Genomic DNA, 23,867 nt, shown 5'->3' with positions numbered 1-23,867 from the left:
AAATGTGAGACTGCATTTTGAATGATTCAAGGAAATTGACAGTTTAAAGGACAAATCACAATCAGGACAAGCATGCATAACAACAAGATAAGACCATAACATCGATTTCTAAACACAATCAACCACTTACTGCACCTGAAATCTGAGCTGAGTTCAATAGAAACAGACAAACCTCCCATGTCTATATCAACTGTAAAACTTTGTCTTAAACAAACTGGGCTTCATGGTCATGTAAAGGTCTGAAAATTCTTATTAAAACTGGAAAATCAAAAGAAACAGTTTGCTTGGGCTAAAAGCCATCAACATTGGATAATGTGACAGATATGAAAAAAAAGTATTTTTTATTGTTAATATTAATCATTTCAGTATTTTTTTTTTCTTTGTAAATTTTTCAATGCTTAGGAAAGTGAAAGGCCAATGATTTGCAAAATCACTGCATCGCATTTAGACAGGAGGTTATTGTTCTGTCAAATGTGAGACTGCATTTTGAATACTGTTTTCAGATTTGAAGGCTGCATCAAAAAGGATCCAAAGAGTGGACATCAAGAGGACATCAATACTAAAATGAGTGAAAAACGGTGAGAGAGCTTCAAAAGACAGACTTCTCAGATTAAATCTGATTTAGATGAAGTATTGGGAGAGGGGAGAGCAAAAAGAATAAATGTGGAATTTTCATAGTGAAATGAAGTAAACACCAAAGCATATAAATAAAAACTACCAAGGAAATATATACTGAATCTAATTTGGTCAGAGTTTTCCTTCTAGTTCAATCACTGACTCAGAAGGCTGACCAGCAAAATTTAAGCAGAAGCCAGATCAGTACTTTTTAGCAATGGGAAAAGCAAGATACAAATGGATAGAGCAAAATTACAAGGCTTTTTTTTTTCTGATACAACAAATATGGCTTCCTCACTCTCTTTTGACCAATGTTAATACTATGTCTTTAATTTGTTTCCATTCTAAAGATTGTGGAATGGAAAACACTTTTCCCATACACAAACTAAACTGGGTAAAATTTCATGGCAAAAAGCTTATTATTTTACTAAAAACAGAGTGATATAAGCAAAAACAGAGAGATAAATCTGTATGTAGATTATGTACACAAAACCCATCTGCATGGTAAAAAAAAACCTATGAAAACCTTATGCATTTGCCTGAAACAAGTTAACTTCAAGCCTGAAGTTAACTTGATTCACATAGGATTCTTGTTTTTCGAAGTGAGAGTGAAGAAACCTTTAATAAGTCCCTTTATTTTATGATGGTAATTGAGCACATACCTTTCTAAATAAATGTATGAAAGTTCATAAATCAAGCCACACTTCTAGGGAGAGGCAATTTTCATGTTAGTGTATATTTACACAAAATATAATCTAATAAAATAAATTTACCTTACATAAAGTGTATGTAAAACACGAAAAATACACTGCTCGACAAAATTAACAGATGTAGAAAACGTAATGTAACTCATGCAGCTTGCAATGAAGCGAGACAAAATTTGGTATAGCAGTGCACCACAGAATAACAATGAAATGAGTAACATTTCCAACTGAACTGTGTTAAGAAGGCTCGATTCAAATGGGCTCTATGCAAGAAGTCAGTAGTTTGTATCCCATTAACCCCAAACCACAGCAGAGCTCATCAAAACTGGTGGCACGAACATGTGACTTGAAGCCCCAACAAAGAGGACACAGTTCTGTTTTCTGAGTCCTATTTGAACCTACAAAGATTCTAGACGCTGTTTCATTTGGAGACAAGGAATGCGGCACCATCCCTCCAATATCAGAGAAGGAGACACTTTCAGTGGAGGCAGTGTTCTCATATGGAACGGAATAATGATCAACGGCTACACCCATCTATTTTTTTGATAGGGAAACCGTACCTGCAAAGAGATACTGAGAACAGATCCTCAAACCATATGTGCAACTTTTTAGGGGTGTGTAGCTGGCCCAGATTTTTTTTTTCATGCACAAAAAGGCCACTGCACTTAGAGCTCAACTGGTGGATGAACATCTTAAAACTGAAAATACAAAGACTGCCGTGGTCAGCATGATCACCATACTTAAATCCAATTGAACATATGTGGGAAGCCCATGGGTGTTGCATTGCATGCTGCCAACCAACTCCTCAGTCACTTGGTGAGTTAAGGTCTGTGCTGATGGAAGACGGGGATTCATTGCCACAGAATCTTATGGGCACCCTTATATTAGCTAAGAATAGAAACAGGTGCATGTATACTTGCGTGTACACTAATGCTAGGAGTTTAGTAAATAAATTTGATGAATTTGAGGTATTACTCAAAACATCAAAGGCAGATATTGTTGGGATATCAGAGACGTGGTGTCACACAGATATAAGGAATGCAGAACTGGAATTTGGGGAGTACAACGTCTACAGAAAGGATAGACAGGATAGGAAGGGAGGAGGGGTTATGCTATTAGTTAAAAAACACATAAAATCCAAGGAAGTGAAGCCAGTTGACATCGCTGGACAGTGCAGTGTTGAGTCAGTTTGGTGTGACATAAGCATAGGTAAATCAAAATTGAGAGTAGGAGTGTGCTATAGGCCTAATGACTCTGATGAGTATAATAAGATACTGTACAGGGAAATAGAGTGGGCCAGTAAATCAGAGAGTCTTATAATGGGGGATTTTAATTTCCCAGATATTGACTGGAATTTGTGGGTTGGTCACTCACACACTAGCAAGGCTTTTGTGGATTTATTGGATGATTGTTTTCTACACCAGCATGTTCGGGAGGCAACTAGAGGGAGTAATACTCTTGATCTGATTATCAGTAGTGATTCTTCATGCATTAGGAATCTGCAGATAAATGAACCACTGGGTGGCAGTGATCACAGTGTGCTGAAGTGGAATTTACTCAAGGAGGTAACTACCATCAGAGGTAAAGGGAAGGGTTTTTGCTTTCGTAAAGGAGACTATGCTGGTCTGAGACAGTATTTAAATTCTATACAGTGGGACCAACTGATGATGTTACCAACAGCAAATTCAAAATGGGAAGCATTCAAGGAACTAATCTTGGAAGCTACCAGGCTTTACATACCAACCAAGAAATATTGTTCAAGGTTCAGGCCTAAATGGTTGTCAGATGAACTAATGAGACATATGTCAGAGAAGAAAAATGCATGGAATACATACAAATTAATGGGTGACGTGGAAGCCTATGATAGATATAAGTTGGTCTGTAACCAAGTCACAAAGGAGATTAGGCAGGCAAAGGCAGATTATGAGAAATCCTTGGCAAAGGATGCAAAGAAAAACAGAAAAGAGTTCTTTACCTATTTAAACTCAAGAAGGAAAGGGATGAATCAGATTGGTCCACTGGATGTTGATGGTTCAACAGTTGAGGATCCAGCTCAGGTGGCTAACAATCTAAACGAGTATTTTGCATCTACATTCACACATGAGGAGTTATTCAGGAAGGGGAATGTCGTAGGTGAAGTAAACATTGGCAGTGAGCTAGATGATTTTCTAATAACTGAGAGGAAAGTGGAGGAGAAATTGTTGAGGATAAACATAAAAAAGGCACCCGGGGTGGATGGGATCTATCCAGTTATATTAAAGGAGGCAGCAAAGGAAGTAAGCAAACCCCTAGCCATAATTATGAGAGCTTCTTTGGACTCAGGGGAGGTACCCATGGACTGGAGATGTGCAAATGTAACCCCAATTCACAAAGGAGGATCAAAGGCTGACACAAGTAATTATAGACCTGTTAGTTTAACTTCGGTTCCAGGAAAATTAATGGAGGCACTGGTTAAAGAAGCACTGCAGGATCATCTGGACAAGAATTCAGTTATAGCTCAGACACAGCATGGGTTTGTTAAGGGCAGGTCTTGTCTGACCAATTTGATTGGATACTATGATGTAGTCACAAAAGAACTGGATGCAGGGAATAACTTTGATATTATATATTTGGATCTTAGAAAGGCTTTTGATACTGTTGCGCATGGAAGACTGCTGCACAAATTGGAGAAGTGTGGCATTCGAGGCAAATTGCTGCTATGGATAAAGGGATGGTTGAGTGGCAGAAGACAGAGAGTGGTAATCAATGGACACTGCTCAACGTGGACTAATGTTATTAGTGGAGTTCCTCAGGGTTGGGTCCATTGTTGTTTTCTGTATTTATAAATGATATTGATGATGGTGTATCAGGCTTAATGTCCAAGTTTGCAGACGATACAAAGGTTGGCAGGGTTGTTAAGGACACTACTGATACTATGCTGCTGCAACAGGATCTGGAAAGGTTGAGCAGATGGGCTGAGAGGTGGCAAATGAAGTTTAACATTGACAAATGTAAAGTACTACATATGGGAAACAGTAACCCCAGATCAACGTATCAACTCTGTGGTACTACGCTGACAGTGGTAGAGAATGAAAAGGACCTGGGGGTAATTGTGCAGGCAGATATGAAGTTCTCTGAGCAGTGCAGACGAGCTGCAAGAGTAGCTCATGGTGTCTTGTCAATGATATACAGGAATTTTTCTAGCAAGGACAGGGATGTGATTATTCCCTTGTATAAGGCATTGGTCAGGCCACACCTTGAGTACTGTATACAGGTCTGGAGGCCTCATTTCAAGAAGGATGTAGAGCTGCTGGAACGAGTACAGAGAAGGGCAACAAGATTAGTGAATGGAACAAAGGGTTGCTCTTACGAAGAAAGGCTTAAGTTTTGCAAATTACAGAGCCTGGAGACTAGGCATCGCCGAGGTGATCTGATAGAGGTGTACAAGGCTTTGAATGGCTTGAGCATGCTCAATGCCGATGGAATTCTTCCTCTTGCTCAGAATAATCACCTGAGAGGGCATAAATTCAAATTGAGGAAGGACGGATGTCGGATAGATGTGCGGAAATTCGCCTTTAGCCAGCGGGCAGTTGGTTTATGGAATAGACTTCCATCGCTTGTTGTTGAAGTTGATAGTCTAAACAAATTTAAGGCTCAGCTGGACAGGTATTTCGAACGAATTGAGGGGTGAAATGGGAGTAGTGGTTTTTTTTTTTTTTTTTTTCTTTTATTTTGGCTGATGCTGAATAAGCTTGCTTTCTTGCATCATATGCCTCTACTAATGCTAATGCTAATGCTAATATCAAGCATCAGTTCACCACTGTCAGGCCTGTTTATTCGTTGGAGGGGGCTCATACATCATACTGATGTTGTGTGACCATATTTTCGAGCATTTTCTATCAAGTTTTATAACTTGACCTTTTTGGCAATTCTTATACAACCTGTATAAATGCCCCTTGTACACGTCCTAAGAACACTGTAGGGTTCTGTCTTGCTGTTAGAGCCAGATAGGGGTCTGTTCAGGTTCACATAGCCTTTGGGCGACCTTGGCCAGGTCTTCTTGTAATGGTTCCTGTCTCCTGAAACTGCTTCCATAGTGCCAAAATGACAATGTGATACATTAAGCCAACACGCCACCTCTGTTCAACAGCAAACCATCTCAAAGAATCATCTAAATGACAGCGATTTGCCATCTTGATTACTGGAGATGTGACTGTCCCACTAAGAAAGCCAAAAAATGGAAATGAAGTGATGTGGTTGCAAGCTGTTTTTATAGGCATAAATAATTTGCATAACGTGCCCCTCCGTAAGGTGGTAGATTGGTTTAGCATTAGCATTAGCAGAGGCATATGATGCAAGAAAGCAAGCTTATTCAGCATCAGCCAAAAAAAAAAAAAAAAAAAAAAAACCCCACTCCCATTTCACCCCTCCGTTCGTTCGAAATACCTGTCCAGTTGAGCTTTAAATTTGTTCAGGCTATCAACTTCAACAACAAGTGATGGAAGCCGGTTCCACCAACCAACCACCCGCTGGCCAAAGGCAAATTTCCGCACATCTATCCGACATCCGTCCTTCCTCAATTTGAATTTATGCCCTCTGAGGTGATTATTCTGAGCAAGATGAAGAATCCCATTGGCATTGAGCATGCTCAAACCATTCAAAGCCTTATACACCTCTATCAGATCACCTCGCCGGTGCCTAGTCTCCAGACTCTGTAATTTGCAAAACTTAAGCCTTTCTTCGTAAGAGCAACCCTTTGTTCCATTCACTAATCTTGTTGCCCTTCTCTGTACCCGTTCCAGCAGTTCTACCTCCTTCTTGAAATGAGGCCTCCAGACCTGTATACAGTACTCAAGATGTGGCCTAACCATTGCCTTATACAAGGGAATAATCACCTCCTTATCCCTGCTAGAAAAATTCCTGTATATCATTGACAAGACACCATGAGCTACTCTTGCAGCTCGTCTGCACTGCTCAGAGAACTTCATATCTGCCTGCACAATTACCCCCAGGTCCTTTTCATTCTCCACCACTGTCAGTGTAGTACCGCAGAGTTGATACGTTGCTCTGGGGTTACTGTTTCCCATATGTAGTACTTTACATTTGTCAATGTTAAACTTCATTTGCCACCTCTCAGCCCATCTGTTCAACCTTTCCAGATCCTGTTGCAGCAGCTTGTTTGTTTCTTTGTTTGGTTTTTAGGAGCATTAGCAACTAAGGCCATATTGCTCCGGAATATGCGGTGGTCATTCCTTGACCTTTCCGCATCCTCCGTATTTGGTGGTGACGGGCTCGAACCCCGGTCTAATGAAGAAGCGTGTGCTACGCACTGCTGCTCCTTCCCACCTGGCTACGGAGGCGCCCCTGTTGCAGCAGCATAGCGTCAGTAGTGTCCTTAACGACCCTGCCAACCTTTGTATCATCTGCAAACTTGGACATTAAACTTGATATCCCATCATCAATATCATTCATAAACACCGAAAACAACAACAGACCCAACACTGAACCGTGAGGAACTCCACTAATAACATTAGTCCACGTTGAGCAGTGTCCATTGATTACCACTCTCTGTCTTCTGCCACTCAACCATCCCCTTATCCATAGCAGCAATTTGCCTCCAATGCCACACTGCTCCAATTTGTGCAGAAGTCTTCCATGTGCAGCAGTATCAAAAGCCTTTCTAAGATCCAAATATATAATATCAAAGTTATTCCCTGCATCCAGTTCTTTTGTGACTACATCATAGTATCCAATCAAATTGGTCAGGCAAGACCTGCCCTTAACAAAACCATGCTGTGTCTGAGCTATAACTGAATTCTTGTCTAGATGATCCTGCAGTGCTTCTTTAACCAGTGCCTCCATTAATTTACCTGGAACAGAAGTTAAACTAACAGGTCTATAATTACTTGTGTCAGCCTTTGATCCTCCTTTGTGAATTGGGGTTACATTTGCACATCTCCAGTCTATGGGTACCTCCCCTGAGTCCAAAGAAGCTCTCATAATTATGGCTAGGGGTTTGCATACTTCCTTTGCTGCCTCCTTTAATATAACTGGATAGATCCCATCCACCCCAGGTGCTTTTTTATGTTTATCCTCAACAATCTCTCCTCCACTTTCCTCTCAGTTATTAGAAAATCATCTAGCTCACTGCCAATGTTTACTTCACCTACGACATTCCCCTTCCTGAATAACTCCTCATGTGTGAATGTAGATGCAAAATACTCGTTTAGATTGTTAGCCACCTGAGCTGGATCCTCAACTGTTGAACCATCAACATCCAGTGGACCAATCTGATTCATCCCTTTCCTTCTTGAGTTTAAATAGGTAAAGAACTCTTTTCTGTTTTTCTTTGCATCCTTTGCCAAGGATTTTTCGTAGTCTGCCTTTGCCTGCCTAATCTCCTTTGTGACTTGGTTACAGACCAACTTATATCTATCATAGGCTTCCATGTCACCCATTAATTTGTATGTATCCCATGCATTTTTCTTCTCTGCCACATTTCTCATTAATTCATCTGACAACCATTTAGGCCTAAACCTTGAACAATATTTCTTAGTTGGTATGTAAAGCCTGGTAGCCTCCAAGATTAGTTCCTTGAATGCTTCCCATTTTGAGTTTGCTGTTGGTAACATCATCAGTTGGTCCCACTGTATAGAATTTAAATACTGTCTCAGACCATCATAGTCGCCTTTACGAAAACAAAAACCCTTCCCTTTACCTCTGATGGTAGTTACCTCCTTGAATAAATCCCACTTCAACACACTGTGATCACTGCCACCTAGTGGTTCATTTATCTGCAGATTCTTAATGCATGAAGAATCACTACTGATAATCAGATCAAGAGTATTGCTCCCTCTTGTTGCCTCACGAACATGCTGATGTAGAAAACAATCATCCAATAAATCCACAAAAGCCTTGCTAGTGTGCGAGTGACCAACCCACAAATTCCAGTCAATATCTGGGAAATTAAAATCCCCCATTATAAGACTCTCTGATTTACTGGCCCACTCTATTTCCCTGTACAATATCTTATTATACTCATCAGAGTCATTAGGCCTATAGCACACTCCTACTCTCAATTTTGATTTCCCTATGCTTATGTCACACCAAACTGACTCGACACTGCCCTGTCCATCGATGTCGACTGGCTTCACTTCCTTGTATTTTATGTGTTTCTTAACTAATAGCATAACCCCTCCTCCCTTCCTATCCTATCCTTTCTGTAGACGTTGTATCCCCCAAATTCCAGTTCTGCATTACTTATATCTGTGTGACACCATGTCTCTGATATTCCAACAATATCCGCCTTTGATGCTTTGAGCAATACCTCAAATTCATCAAATTTATTTACCAAACTGGTAGCATTGGTGTACACGCAAGTATACATGGATCAGTTTCTATTCTTAACTACCCTAACACAACCCATGTGTTTACTTGTACCGCAATGACTACCAGCAGTCTCTGAAATATCCTGCATCTTGTTTTCCAGGCTTCTGCTCATTTCAATAGAAGCAGTGCAAGAATCACTTCCACCTCTGCCAGTGGCTACTGTTAATCTATTAGTCCTTGTATCCCCCCCAACTAGCAGTTTTCCGACCCACCTAACACTGCCTCGACAGCATCAGCAAAAATTCTTGCACCCTTTCTATTTAAGTGTATCCCATCCCTGTAGAAGCAATCTCTCCTGTTAACAAGTACAGTCCAGGCTGAAAAAAATTCTACCCCTTGAGCCTTGCACAATCCCTCCAGGGCCGAATTGATCGACAAGGCTCTCATCATATACTCCCTCCTATCGTGTCTGGGCAGAATTGCAGACACTTTCAAGTTCAACCCTAATTCACGGCTTTTTTTCAACAGTGACCTGTACTTGCTAAGTAATTCCGCCGGTCTCCTACTCTTAATATCATTAGTGCCAACGTGTACAACTATATCACCTTTTGTGCCCTTAAAAGATGATATCCGCTCTACAACATCATCAACCTTTGCCCCTGGCAGACATACCCTGGTCCTATTCCACCTATCCTTTTTACAAAGCATGTTCCCCGCTTCCCTGACAATAGAGTCACCAACAACTACTAGTTCCTGTGGGACCAGCGCATTCTGCCTAGGGGGCTGCCTCTGTGTTGCCTGATGACCAAGTGCAAGCTCTGGCGTTGATGTGGGCAGCTGAGAGCTTGATGGGCCCCTCAATTTATTTCCTTCGAGGGCATCCACCCTGTCCTTCAAGCTCTCATAAAGGCCCATAACAACGCTGAGTTGTCGCCTGATTTCCTTGCACTCCTTACATCGTGCACACACAAAGACATCCCCCTTGGCAGTATCATGTCCCGTACCCGACTGCTCCGCAAACATCAAGCAAACAGTGCATTTTAAAAGACTGATTCAGAGGGCAACTGCCCCCCTCAGTTCTCCCCTGAACCACAGCACTCCCATTAGCTTGAGCCTTTTGCTTTGCTGCTCTGGTCAGAGTCATGATTCCGATTTAATTCAATAAAATTCAAAACAAAAATTTAATCCTTAAGTTATATCCCAAAACAGTTATGTTATATATATATTTTTTCGGTATCTAGTGTTTTCTACGAGTTCCCTTTATACAACTTCCGTATAACGTGTACCACTATAGTTATGTATTAACTATTTGTTACGATTAAGTCGTTATATATATATATAGAGTTAAAAATACAATTTAATTGACAATAAAGTTTATCAAGATTAATAGATTTACTGATTAATTGACAATATTATATTATGCACTATACTACACTAAGCTTATGCTATCGTGTAAAAATGGCGGGAATTCACGAACGGTATTTCTACGGACTCGTAAGTATTGATTAGCTTCCAAATCTTGCTATCTCAATTTAGAATAAACTAAGGATCCTAACTAGGTCTATAATGTACTTATAGAAGATAATTTGATATAACAATTGGTTAATAAATCGACTAAATTTGGTTTAAAAAAAAAAGACCTCTCGTTCAATTTGTGACACGTGGATTTGATACCGTTACCGATACTAAGTAATATCTACAAAATCTCTGTCTAAGTTAAACTTTAAACTAAGTATCGTAACTAGGAGTATAAAGCTACTCTAGAAAATAAGTTAATATGACAATTTAAACTAATAAAGCAGAAAATAAATCAGGAAAAACTTCTCTGTTTCAAGAGCTTTAAGGAGCAACGTCCGCACAGGCTAACCTCGCACCCAGACAGTTTATATTGGATACTCCGAATTTGCATGCCAGGATGCCTATTATATCAAATATTTGCCTTTGGTGACACTGTTCACAATAAAATATTCATGAAAAACATTGTTCTTTTAATTTTGTCCAGCAGTGTATAAGTGTGATGATAAAATACAATTGTACAGTTCTATTTTATCATTATGTAATATTTTATGTATGCATAACGTGCTGTGAAGTAGGAACTGTGAAGGAAAAGTTCAAAAGGGAAAAAAAAAACTAGTTTTTTGTAATTACAACGCCGGGGTATGGTACTTATACAAAGTGCATATTTACTGTTAAACTAATGTATAAAATTTTTTAAAATATTCAGTTTGTGTAAAAGAAATAAAATAATTTTATTTCTTTTATTTCTATAAAATTGATTTTATCTTTCTGCCATTTAATATTTTAATTTATACATGACATGTATGATTTTCCATCATGTGCCCAGTAAAATCCACACACCAGCAAATACCAATTTTATTCGCTAATATTAAACTCCTCTCTTATTCTGTTCCATCTAATAAAGACTAAATTTCATTTAGTTTTGTTTGAATTATTAATTCACATCAGTCTTAATCGACGAAAGATCCTTTGTGCTGAGAAGAGGCCGCATGAGTGAGGATGAGCCATACAAAATTAGTGATTTCGAAATTACAAATGGCTGTTTATTGGAAAAACTTGCAAGCCTAGTGGCAATAAGACTGCCAGAGTTGATGGCATATAACCAGTAATTTTGAAGGAGGTTGCCACTGAGTGTGTTGAACCACTGAGGTTAACTGTGAGGGCAGCATTGGACTCAGGCAAAATACCTTTGGACTGAAGAAGTGCCAACATATCATCAATACATGAAGGCAGTTTTAAGAGTGAAGTTGGCTAGTTCAGATCAGTCACACTTCAGTGGTAATGAAAATCTTAAAGGCAATGATTAAGAGTGCAATCCAGGGACATTTGGATAGAAATGGCATTCTGAAGAACACAACCTGTTAAGGGAAAATCATGTTTGTTTAACTAACGGTAAACTGCTTTTACACACTATTTGGATTTAGCAAGGCCCTCATGAGAGGTTACTGTATGAGCTGGAATATAATGGGATTACTGGAAAGATTCTAAGATGGACTGCAGGGTGGCTGCAAGGCAGAAGTTTGTGATTAGTGAATAGTCTTCAGATTGGTGTAACTTCAGCAGTGGGGTCTCCAAAGAATCAATTCTTGGACCACTGTTGTTTCTGATTTTCATAAAGGACATCAACATAGAGGTAAAGGGTGTGAGGTCGAAATTTCCAAACAACAAAGACTGGGAGAATTGTTAATGATCAGTGCCAAGCAGCTCTTCTCCAGGATGACTTGAACAGGCTTTAAGAATGGTAAGAAAAGTGACATCTATGTTTTAATGCAAGATCTTAAACTTTGAAAATAGCAACCCCAAAATAATTTATACATTTGGTAAGGTTGAATTAAAAAACAGCCGAGGAAAAAGATATCTGGGAGTTCCAGTATGAGCTGATATTAAGTTTCCTGAACAGTGTAAACAGGCAGCCAGGAGAGACTGGCAATAGGGTGACCATATGAGGAAAGATTTCAATTATGTGGCTACAGAGTTTGGCAACCATGCACCTTAGAACAAATCTGATTGAGGTGTATATGGCTCTGAGAGAGGTTAGCAAAATGAATGAAGGTAGAATTTTCACTGTTATAAAAAATTTCAGAACTAGGAGCCATAAATTCAAATCACAGGAGAAGAGGTTTAGACTACATTATAGGAAGTTTTCTTTTAGCTGGCAAAATTGTTGATTACTGGAACAAGTTGCCTCCGCAGGTAGTAGAGGCTGAAAGTTTGTAAAAATTTAAAGGTCAACTGGATAGTTATCTACACGAGGAAGGAAGTACATAATTTGTTTTGTATTTTCTTATCTACTTTTTCTTTGTTTTTCTCTTTGGGCTTGGCACACCCAGTGTTTTTTGCAGCATAAACCACAGGCTTCCTTGCACCATATGGCTAATAATAAAATAATTTTAAAAAATAATAATACGGCTAATACTAATGCTAACATTGAAAAAATATAGTACCCACTTCTTTTGTTAGATACCAGCCAGACATGACACTTTACAGAATGCTGAATAAGAGGACTACTACTCTAATATAATTTATAGTATGCGAGTGATAAGTGCATTTCCTAATTAATTATGAAAATTTCAATAAAAATAGAATTTAATAATGAATGAGTACAATTTTCAAATTTCACAATTTACTTATGTAAAATCATCTACTTTCTGCATACCTAGCAGCATTCTTTAATAATTCTGGTATGATATAGTCCAGTGGAGTCTGGATGTACGGAAAACTAGAAGTAATGTGGCCATTCAACTTCGTAGCTGGAGATTTTCCATATTTATGTTGTGCAGTTTGCCTACAAATACATCAAAATGGATCAATGCATAATAACAATAGAGCTAATAGAGAAAAAAAAAATAATAATACTAATAATAATTATTATAAAAAACTACTGAAAGAAAGAGAATTTGGAGTCTGAGACATCCACTGATCTCTAGAAAAAATAGTGGAAACTAGGGTTCACTGACACCCAATGTATGTCTCTTACCTTTAACTTACCAACTATCATGTGTTCAACTAGCATGGAAACAATGTGACAGTTACGGTTCCTAACAGTAACTCAAAATGCAAAAGGTCTTAGTATAGAAGGTGGTATCCATCAGTAACTAATCATCTTGTGTTTATCAGGTTGTAACCTTCTCTATCTAATTATTTCAGAGGAAAAATACCAAAGTAGAAACTGATGCAACACATCATGGGGATTATAATACATATCATCTCCTAAAATGTATTATTATTGCACACAACATTTTACATTAACAGATATTCATTCATATCACATTTAAATTCTCTAAAACAGAATCTGTAGAATGAATTAATTTATTCAAATACTACACCAATTTTCAATAAGAATGTTAATATGTATACATTTTCATTATGGGAAAAAATTTTCATTCAGTAACAGTTACAGCAGTCACAGGAAGCATATTAATATTAACAATTTGTTGAAGCACTATTCAGCAGCATTATTATGCAAACAGTAATTATATTATTCATAAAACATGCAGGACACTTATGTCAAATATACATTTCTTGAGGTTAAAGAATGAATTCTTGGTGAAGTCAACTCACATGCACTTTCTTAAATTATAAAGAGTTTAACATTAAGTCGCCTGAATTGTTTAATAAGTTATGACATTCTGGAGGAGGTCTTAAAAACAAGGGGGCTATTTTTATAAAGATGTACTGTGACCAAAATGTACAGAACTGCTAGCAGTTCAATCAGTACATGGATGCACTATCTGAGTGTACAAAACAAGTTCCACATTCACAACTTATGAACAACTTAAAATGGAGGATTAGACCTAACTTCATTACTAAATCAGTTGAAGAAGCTAAATGTCTAGAACTGAAGAAATATTATTAGCTACCAAACAGAATGCAATTCTGTTTGAATAATAAAAAGAATTCAAAATCTTCACTATTATGAAATAACATTTGTGATTAAAAATGCATTCCTTATATATGGAATTAAAAGACATGAAAAATTTATATGATTGTGCTGTTTAAAATTATTTTAAAAATGATTTAATATTCAAAAACAAAGTATGAAATCATACCATATAGGGATTAGGAATGTCAGCTGGTCTGTTGGTACAGAATTTCTGGCAAGGCAATGCAAGGCAGCTAAGGCCATGAGACATCTATGCATCATATCTGCACATTGCATATACTAATGTTCAGTTTGCCTGTTTTTGTGTGTGAAAAATCAGAGTTTAAAGGGTGTAAATGCAACTATCGCCAGAGGCTGACTAACTCAGCCACCAAAGATGTGAAAAAAAGCCAATAAAAATTAAAACTGAGGCTTCACCAACAGTGTGAAGAGAATGTGAAATAAATTTTTATTACATAAGTAAAATGATTAAAAAATATATTTTCAATAATGAAAATTACTTTTTAAAATAATTACACCTACTAATAGTGACTACTTATTTTCAGCGCATTTTCTACTTTGAAGCAGGATACATGTTTTATTTATTTATTTTTTGAAATATCACTTTTTATATGACATGCTTTTATCCTGAGGTTTCTGATAAAGATTAACCGTACTTTGTTTCTATTAGATTCAACAATATTTGGAATGAAAGAATATGATCAAATGTCTCACACAGAAAAATTGTATATACAATTCAACCCTGCCATATCTCCTCAGCAACATCAGACCAGGCTGAAAAGCTCAAAGGTAAAAGATCCAGATTCTTGCATTCTTTTAGCACAAGACATAGGCCAATACCAGAAAAAATAATATCTATAAATTCCTATGCATGTCAACTAATTAGAGTATGTTGGCTGTTTGGATATCAAGGCAACTCAAGGACATACTATGGCACCAAAAACCTTCAGTACTGTTATTTCAGGTTTTTATTAATTTTTGTTTTAATTTTTCATAAATGACATTCTATTGATAAATTCTGCAATTCCATTTCTGCTTGCCTGCTAATATTTCAAGTTCAACATCAGTTAAATAAAAAAAAAAAAAAAAAACCTTCTCTGACAAGTAAAACTGTTTATTATTAAGTATTCTTAAGAGAAATATCATTAGACATTCTTTCCTAGTTCATCTTAACACTGAATGAAAATACAAAAGTAATTAATAAGTAGTCACCAGTGGGTATATTAACATACTGGACTAAAACTACGCAAGATTTTCATCCATCCAGAAATACCAAAGAAAAAATAAAAATTTATTCATAATTTTCAAATGCTATTGGTTTATATAATCCATATCACTATTATTGTTTAAGAAAAGTGTATTCTTCATTCATAACAGCCTGCACTAAGCCTGTCCAAAACTAACAGTGCATTAAAACTTCAGCTATAATTCTGCATAAGGTAAAAATTTAAGTTTGATCTTTATTATTTTTGAAAAAAAATAAATTTACACTTCTGATCTTTACTTTTAAAAGATATCTGCTTTACTAACATAGGAATAAAGAATTCCACAATCATGATTTATGAAAAAATGTAAGATATATATAACTGAAGAATATCTCAGTTCTTGAAAATGCAATATGCTGTGTTCCTTATTTAATTTACACTGACAATGAACTTAAATTTTAATTTAACAAGTGAAATATTAGTTGGACAGTCTTGGATACAGAAATACAAAAACACTTATAATTCCAAAAGAATTTATAGAACTTGTGATCTGTAAATGCTTCTGAAAATATAGCAAAACTTTATTTTTACACCAATGCTATGTTAAACTACAGGCAGCTCTCAGCTGAAAAAAACAAATTTCTTTTAAAGTTCATAACTATCTTGAACAGTGGAACTGTTCAAAATAGTTCTGATGCATGATGGAATGTTATTCTATCATGCATCAAAAAGCACCTGCCATAATGTGCAAAACAGTGTTTTATACATTATAGCAAAAATATAGAATCATGCAATAAAAATTTATTCAATCAAGCAGGATGAACTGGAATAGCTTGTCTCATATAAATATGCCAATATTATTGAAATATTTGCAAGCTTCCTAAACAACCAAATTAATTTCATAATACTAGGCTCTGATAAGTCACACCTAAAGAATAAAATAAATGCCTATTCCTAAAAATAAAATCACTGAAACAGGACCTGAAAAAGTAAATTAGTGTATAATAAACCTGTAAAATATAAAAAAAATAAAATTAAATTAATAAAGAAAAGCATGAAAAAAATTAAAATTCTCAGTTATGAAAGGCATTATGCAAAGTGCTGAAGATGATGCCTGTACAGAAAGTACTTAATGTCATAAGACTACCCATATTGCTGGTTTCTCATTGGTGTCAGAGCTAATAGCTGCAAACACTTTTTTGCATCACAGTACCAAAAGATTACGTAATGCTTTCTTTGTCATATGAATTTTCACAATCCATATGCAGTATCTATGGGTAGTAATCAGACTGGCAAGATTATATCAGCACAAGTCTTCTATTCGAGTATTCTGGTCTTCAGAAAATGCTCACTTCAAATAATTACTACACAAAGAGCAACCATTTGAATATGTAATAATTCTCAATAAGCATCCCAAGAAAACAACAGAATACAAAGTGTACTATCATGAGCGGGCTACAAAGTTTAACTTGAATAAGAACAGATAAAAAATATTAATCCTTCCCAAATTACTTATAATTTAAAGAGCTTATAATTATACTCTATTTTACCTTTAAATATCTACATTCATTATTGCTGAACTTAAAGAAAAAGCTGGTTAATTTAGAAATAGGTCACTATCAAGAAAAAATAACACCTATAAATGTCTATGCATGCTAACTAAAATTAGTGTATGCTAGTTGTCAGAATAACAAGGCAACTCAAAACCATAAAAAAGTAAAAACCTACTGTGTACACGTACTGTAATTTTCCGATGTACGAACAGCACGAATTTCACAGAAGTGGTTGTAAATTGAAAATTCATAAACTGGGATCAATTTTACAGCGAATATACTGTAACAGAAGAAAGTATAACAAAAAAAAAATAATAAATAAATAAATTCAAAATCTTTAAAGTATGGCTGATGTACTTTATTTAACCCATGCCTATTCTTCGGTGTCTTCTGCACGTGGTTGTCCCCCCCCCACAACCCCAGTGAATGAGATAGGGGCAAACTCTGGAGTTAAGTGTGAAATTTTTAAAATATGAAATTTCTGCACAATACTTTAAAGTAATATTTTTTTTCTTACTTTAGACTGTAGTGCCCAACACAAAACTAAATTTAAAAAATAAACAGAACCCATTTTTGTTCCTTCTTTTTGATGTAATAATAATCCTCCATCTATTTTTGAATTACTTGATTTGGTTTTACCTTCTGGATCTGAATTCCAAAGAAGTTCATATTCAGCTTTTGTACGCCCAAATCAGTCAATAGAGTTCTTCAAGAGGTGCAATCATCTTCAACTTTCAAAGTAATTTTCATGTTACCATCAACAATTGATTTGAAACTCAAATGGGAGCATGTACCAGAAATATTTCCAAGAAAATTCATACAATATTGAGCATGCTGTTAGAAGCAATCCTCAAAATGTAGATCTATGTATGTCCCTTCTCTCCCCCAATACCCAATCCCCACACAAAAAAATGTAGTTATACAGATATTTCTGAAAAAGTGCAATGTTTACATTACGCTTTACTTTACACAGGTTGTATGGTAAAAACAAAGTGCAGCATTATGTTATGTAAATATAGCAAAGGCAATGCAACTGAACTATTAAATTTCTTTCTAAAATATGGCAATGTTCTCATCCCAAAGTTACTGGATTTAAGTGTTTTACTCCAGTTATTAGCCAGTGCATTTTTATTTTAAATTTATTTTCTAAAATATCCTAGTTGTAGGCCCAACAAATTTCAGAAAAGCAACTATACTTTCTAGATTAATGGAAATTAGTCTATCACAGTAGCAACAATTTGCAAAAAGCGTGTGTACCGTACACGTGTATATACGCTAAATATGTAAATAATGAAATATCACTAAAAAATTACATTTTGCTGTATTGTAGGAGTACAGCACGTGCACACGCACACAAAATACATAATACAAAGTATTTCTTTCTGATTCACATTACTTTCAAAAGATCACATTGTGAAGTTGAAGTTCAGCAAAAGCTCATAGGATAGAGCAGTGAGTTCATAAATCGAAAAGAAATGTCAAAAATTCTTTTCTGCAAGATCACATACATAAATTGGATGTTAATAAATCAGATGATTACTGCAGTTCACAGTCACAATACTGCTTTCAGGAAGAGGAAAGACAATGGATGTGTGCATGTGCATAGGGGCAGTACACCCATTTATCGCCCTCAGGAACATTCATTTACAAAAATGAAACGAGAGACAATGAACCACCACTTTTTTTTTTCCTGTTAATATAGCAATCTACAGAAACTGGCTAATTCAGTCTACCTTGAAAAGGTCTAAAATTTCTTACATCATCAATAAGATTTAAACTCAAACCAACTATAACAAAAATATGGAAGCCCAAATTAGCACAAAAAAAAAAAAAAAAAAACCACTAATCATAATACTAGTCACTACATGCTAACGAAAAAAAAAATCTTACCCTCTGCATATTTGTCAAAATAAAAGCTAATTTTTTTTTTCGTATTTACCTGCATTCTTTTAAATATGTAAATGGCTTAGCTTATATTTCTAATAATAATTTCTTCCACTAGAAATTAAGCTTCAAAAAGTGTACATTTATTGTAACAGAACTACACATAGACAAACAAAAATAGCTGTCATTTACAATTATATACAAATAATACTAATGCAGATGACATTGTGCCCATTTCTGCAAATTGCTTCATTAAATACTTGATGCTTTTATAAAGATATCCTGATCAGCACTGCAATCAATATCACAGCTGATATTTACATTTACATTTCCTTTCTTCCCAAGAGTGCACAGTTTTCTATATGTTCAAGCATTAATCAGTGCAATTACTGTAATGCCTCTTTGGCTGTTTTTATCAACCACTGTTCTTACTTTCTACAACCTGTTGTACAAATATATAAACTCTGTTCTCTTCTAGAATGCTAAAGCATCAACTTGATCAACTGGGTTTACAGCTGTTTACTTATTAAACAAAGCATCTCTCTCTCTCTTACCCCCCCCCCCCACAGAGAGAACAGTTTGCTCAGTGAGCAGTGTTGTTAAGAGTGCTATTATCAAGTGTCCACCCTGGAAGCAGTCCATCATGACAAACTACCTCTATTTCTATTCATTAATATAGTACTCATCAAGTCCATCACTTTCTTCCCCCCCACTAACACATTCATCCAAATCTCTTAACACAAAAAATATAGTTTCAGTACATTTCCCACTTCATGCAAGGATAGGATTTTTCCTTAAATTTTTAAAAATAAATTTTTAAAAGTTGTCTGTTAAGATGCCACATGTAGTCAAAGGATGAATTATATACTACCAACTACTGAAAATTTTTGCCAGATCCTTTTACTTCTTTCTCTCACCAGGTAAAAAAAAAAGAAAAAAAGAAACCTACAATAATTACACTATTTACAAAAAGAGAATTGAAATTAAAAGATAAATACTTAATAAAGGAAATCCAAATAAGCAACATGCCTGTCAAAACATGCAAAACACAAGACTTTCTTCACCATTTTAAAGTGGAATACTTTAAAGTAGCCATAGCCTTCTCCAATTTTTTTAGAACTAAAAAATTAAGTCTTTGCTATGAATTTTATTAATAAATTCATAGCAAAGACTTAATTTTCTGCAATTTAGGCCAAAATAGGCTAAATGTTTTATGACATGAATATATAACTTTCAATCTTAAAAATGATATTTCTTGCCTTTGTCACCTTGCCCTGTTTGTATTTGAAACAATACTATCTCATTTACTCATGGCTTCTATAAAATTTCATAATAAATTATCTATGGGACATTATATGACAAGAAATGCTGAATGAAAAATTCACTGTGTTCTTTACATATGAGATGGAAATATATATGTATAAAACAAAAGGGCAAAAGAAGATAGAAGGGAGACTTATAAACAAGGGCCACTGATAGACAAAGTGCCCAACAACCATAATGAACATGAGTTGTGTATTAAGGAAAGCTGAAAAGAAAATTGAGGGGAAGACAAACTGGAAAAAGATAACAGCAAGGAGGAAAGAGTATAAATATATAAAAAGTAAAAAGCATAATAAAACAAAGGAAATTTTTTTATATATAAAATATATACATATATATCAAAATATATCATCGCATATTGCACAAACCTGGCATCTCCTTATGTATCAACCACCAGAATCGCATAAAAAAAACAATATAGTATCCTGTTTCTAAATAATGTAAAGTAAATGCCATAGCAAAGCACTATTCATAAAATGAATTAAGGGAAATACATATCTAAATATTTTTTGAATATTATAATATTCAAAAAATAGATACATATTCCTACCACACATTTTTTACTGCTTGAGGTTGCTTTCATCACCCTTGTACAGTATAAATTTCACCCATGTGTTTCTTTTGACTCCTGGTCCCATCTTGTGGTAATCTTTCATTAGGTAAGTTCATTAACTGTTTTGTCTATACCTTTCCCTATGTTTTCTCTGTTCACTGTCTTTATATATTTTAACCAAGTGTTTCTTTTGACTATGGGCTCCATCTTATGATAATAGTTCTTTAGCTGTGCTATCTATACATTTTTCTTTAGTTCTCTGTTGTATCACCCATAAAATACATGCCTGCTTTATATATCCTCCCCTATACCCATCATATTACTTATATCTAAATAATTTTCTACTCTAAATTTATCTCCTCCTTATTTCCTTTTATTAATAGTGCTTTGCTATGTTAGAAACAGAGGACATTATACTGTCATTTTTTCATGCAATTCTGGCAGTTGACACATGAGATGAAAAGGTTGTGCAATATGACAATATAAAATAATATATATATTATGTATATATTTTTATTTCATTATAAAATAATTTGTTTTATTATGCTTTTTACTTTTATCTATATCTATACTTCTTCCTTCTTGCACTTCTCTTATTTCCCCATTTTAGCACCTTATGTTACCCAATATTTCCTTAAATACATCTGGAGGAAACATTTATAATCAGTCAAACGACAGCACAGTACAAACAGGTGTACAAGGGAGTATATTGTAATATACAGTACATCAGACCCTGTCACAGCTGGAGTACGCAGATGACTTCATCAAAAACAGGAAGCTATAATGGACAGAGAACACAAACATTGGATATTTTAGGGGTGTAAAAAGTCCCCAGGTCCAAAAAATAATTGTTACCAGATGTTCAGTTCTGTTGGGCAGTTCACTTTGTTTTAATTATTATACAGGGTGATTCACTACCAGTGCGACAAACTCCCAGGAGGTGTAGAGGGCACAAAGGCGAATCGGAATCACATAGCATTGCAGGGTCCGAAATGCCTTCATCATGCGGTAGAGGACATTGAACGGGAGGTAGCGTGAACAGTGATCCCGCTGGAAGTCAGCATTTGCGAACCGTTTCTGTTGAAGAAACCAAGTAGCAAAAGTCCTCCAGAGTGGATAATCCACAGGCTCCAATGATTGGATGCATTGCAGATGGTATGAACTCATTTGGTTTATTGACAGTATCCCCCATACAATGGATTGGGAAATACCCAATTGTTGGCCTATCGCTCAAGTACTCTTACTCGGATTGCCTTCTGCAAGACGTAGGACATTCTCCTCATTGTCTGGCGTCCTCGTCATTCACTCTCGATTCATGGTACCTCTTGTGAAACAACCAGTCTCACGTAACCTTCTCATTATACGATTAAAATCGTATGATGAGGAGCACGCCTGTGCGGGAAATGTTCCCGGTACAAGCACAGAGCGGCGCGCCCGTTACAGTCCGCAGCTCCATACGCAAGGTGCATGTCAGCCAGTTCAACGTTTGAATACTCGTCTATCCTACCGTTTCGCAAATGCTGACTTCCTTTGACTGCAATTACTATGTGGACCTTAGAACACAACTCCAAATTGTAACAAACGTTTACAACCCCAATGACCTGCCAATGCTACTCGACAGCCCCGAGTCCTTCTCAGCGCTGGCCACCTTCGCAGAAAAGGTATTCTCCCGTAGAAAGAGAATACAAGCCACAGGAAACTAGGAACACAAGAATAAACACTGCTACAGACTGTATTGGAATCAATGTAAATCAACGAAATCAACGTATTGATTGAGTGCGCTTCAACTCCAGGTCAGGATTGGGCCCTGCGGGAATTGGGCGCACTCCAAACCATGTTACTTCAGTAATTCCAACCCAAAAATTTAAGGGTGTGGTTGTTCCAGGACAGGTTTGGGCCCTGCGGGAACTGGGCACACTCCAAACCATGTAGAGCCAATGTTGAATTTAAAATACTATGGGTGTGTCCCGTGATCTAGGTCAGGATTGGGCCCTGCGGATCCGGGTGCACAACTATATAGATTGAAGCTGAGTTAACACAAAATGTGTTATTGATAACTGATTCTAAACAAGATAGTAGAACCTGGCTGCCTCCTCGCGGCTAGGGACGGGAGCGGGGGTTGAGGCTCTACTTGCCTTCAGGCCCCTGCTGCTAAATGCCAGATGCCAGCCACAACAACATATACAACACTCCACACACACTAAAATGAACAAAGATCTAAGTGCTATCAGCATTAAGAATCCTAAACTAAATTAGTCTAATACGCCATACTACTCTATCTCGCGCCTTCCAAACTTCCAAAACTTAAACTAGCGATAAACTTAATTCTTCCCTAGTGCATTCATGTCACCCTATACTAAACTAACGCTAAACTTAAACTCCTCGCACGCGCGGGTGTAAATAGTAATCCCAAAGCAAAACGCGGCTAAACCTAATTTAAACTCAAAATAGTCACTGATGTCGTATCAAAATTCAAGTCGTTCACTTTAGATGAATCATTACAATTCTGCTGGCAATAACTACCGCTTAATAGACGGCGGACATAGGGGGAACCCTGGAAACCGCCAGTAACCTACATAAATACATACATACACCTGGATGATGGAAATGTATATATATTTGTATAAACCTATATAAGTTTTGTATATATATGAAATGAATGTATGTAAATTGTGTGTATTAATAAAAGTGTAAATGCTGACTTCCAGCGGGATCGCTGTTCACGCGACCTCCCGTTCAAAGTCCTCTACCGCATGACGAAGGCATTTCGGACCCTGCAATGCTATGTGATTCCGATTCGTCTTTGTGGCCCCTACACCTCCTGCAAGTTTGTCGCACTGGTAGTGATCACCCTGTATAAATTACATTCATTTATTTGAAAAAATAAATATTATCAATCATTTGGTATATTCCAAGCAGAATCCTAAGCAGAAAAACACATGACGTGTAATGCCAACATTTAATAATTTTTATAAATATGGAATTGGAAGAAACTAATAGTTTCATGTTTATAATTTTTTAGCAGAATTAAAAGTTCAGTTGAATAGGCGAAATAAAAAAAAAAAAAAACTAATTTTCATTTAAAAATGTAAAATTTACTTTTAGTAAATAATGGAATTCATTAGCAAAAGGTCAAACATGGTACAATCCAAGCAGAATTTAAAAAAAAAAAAATTTCAAAGAAACAGTCTGTAAGTCTACCATTTTTGTTATAAATGAGGGTGGCAACAATGATGGGTTAAATTATAAAATAAAAATGGGAAACTTCAGCTTAATGACATAAACTTGTTCTTCGTTAAACATGCTATTCTTCAGTTAGAA

At 36.2% G+C, this 23,867-nt stretch overlaps 1 protein-coding gene across 2 annotated transcripts in view; it reads right to left on the bottom strand.

Moving 5' to 3' along the window:
- The window catches only part of LOC150088997 (branched-chain alpha-ketoacid dehydrogenase kinase-like), a 97,901-nt gene that overhangs the window by 9,774 nt on the left and 64,260 nt on the right, over positions 1-23,867 (bottom strand). For both annotated transcript variants that reach the window (XM_090370989.1, XM_090370990.1), the window contains one exon: positions 12,802-12,930. In XM_090370989.1, coding sequence (XP_090227115.1) covers positions 12,802-12,930 — 129 coding nt within the window. The remainder of the gene's footprint in view (positions 1-12,801; positions 12,931-23,867) is intronic.

Source organism: Mastigoproctus giganteus, chromosome 3 (genome assembly GCF_048544385.1).
Source record: "Mastigoproctus giganteus isolate SK-2022 chromosome 3, ASM4854438v1, whole genome shotgun sequence".
In the NCBI taxonomy this organism is placed as follows: Eukaryota; Metazoa; Arthropoda; class Arachnida; order Uropygi; family Thelyphonidae; genus Mastigoproctus; species Mastigoproctus giganteus.
This window is presented reverse-complemented; position numbering and strand designations above follow the sequence as displayed.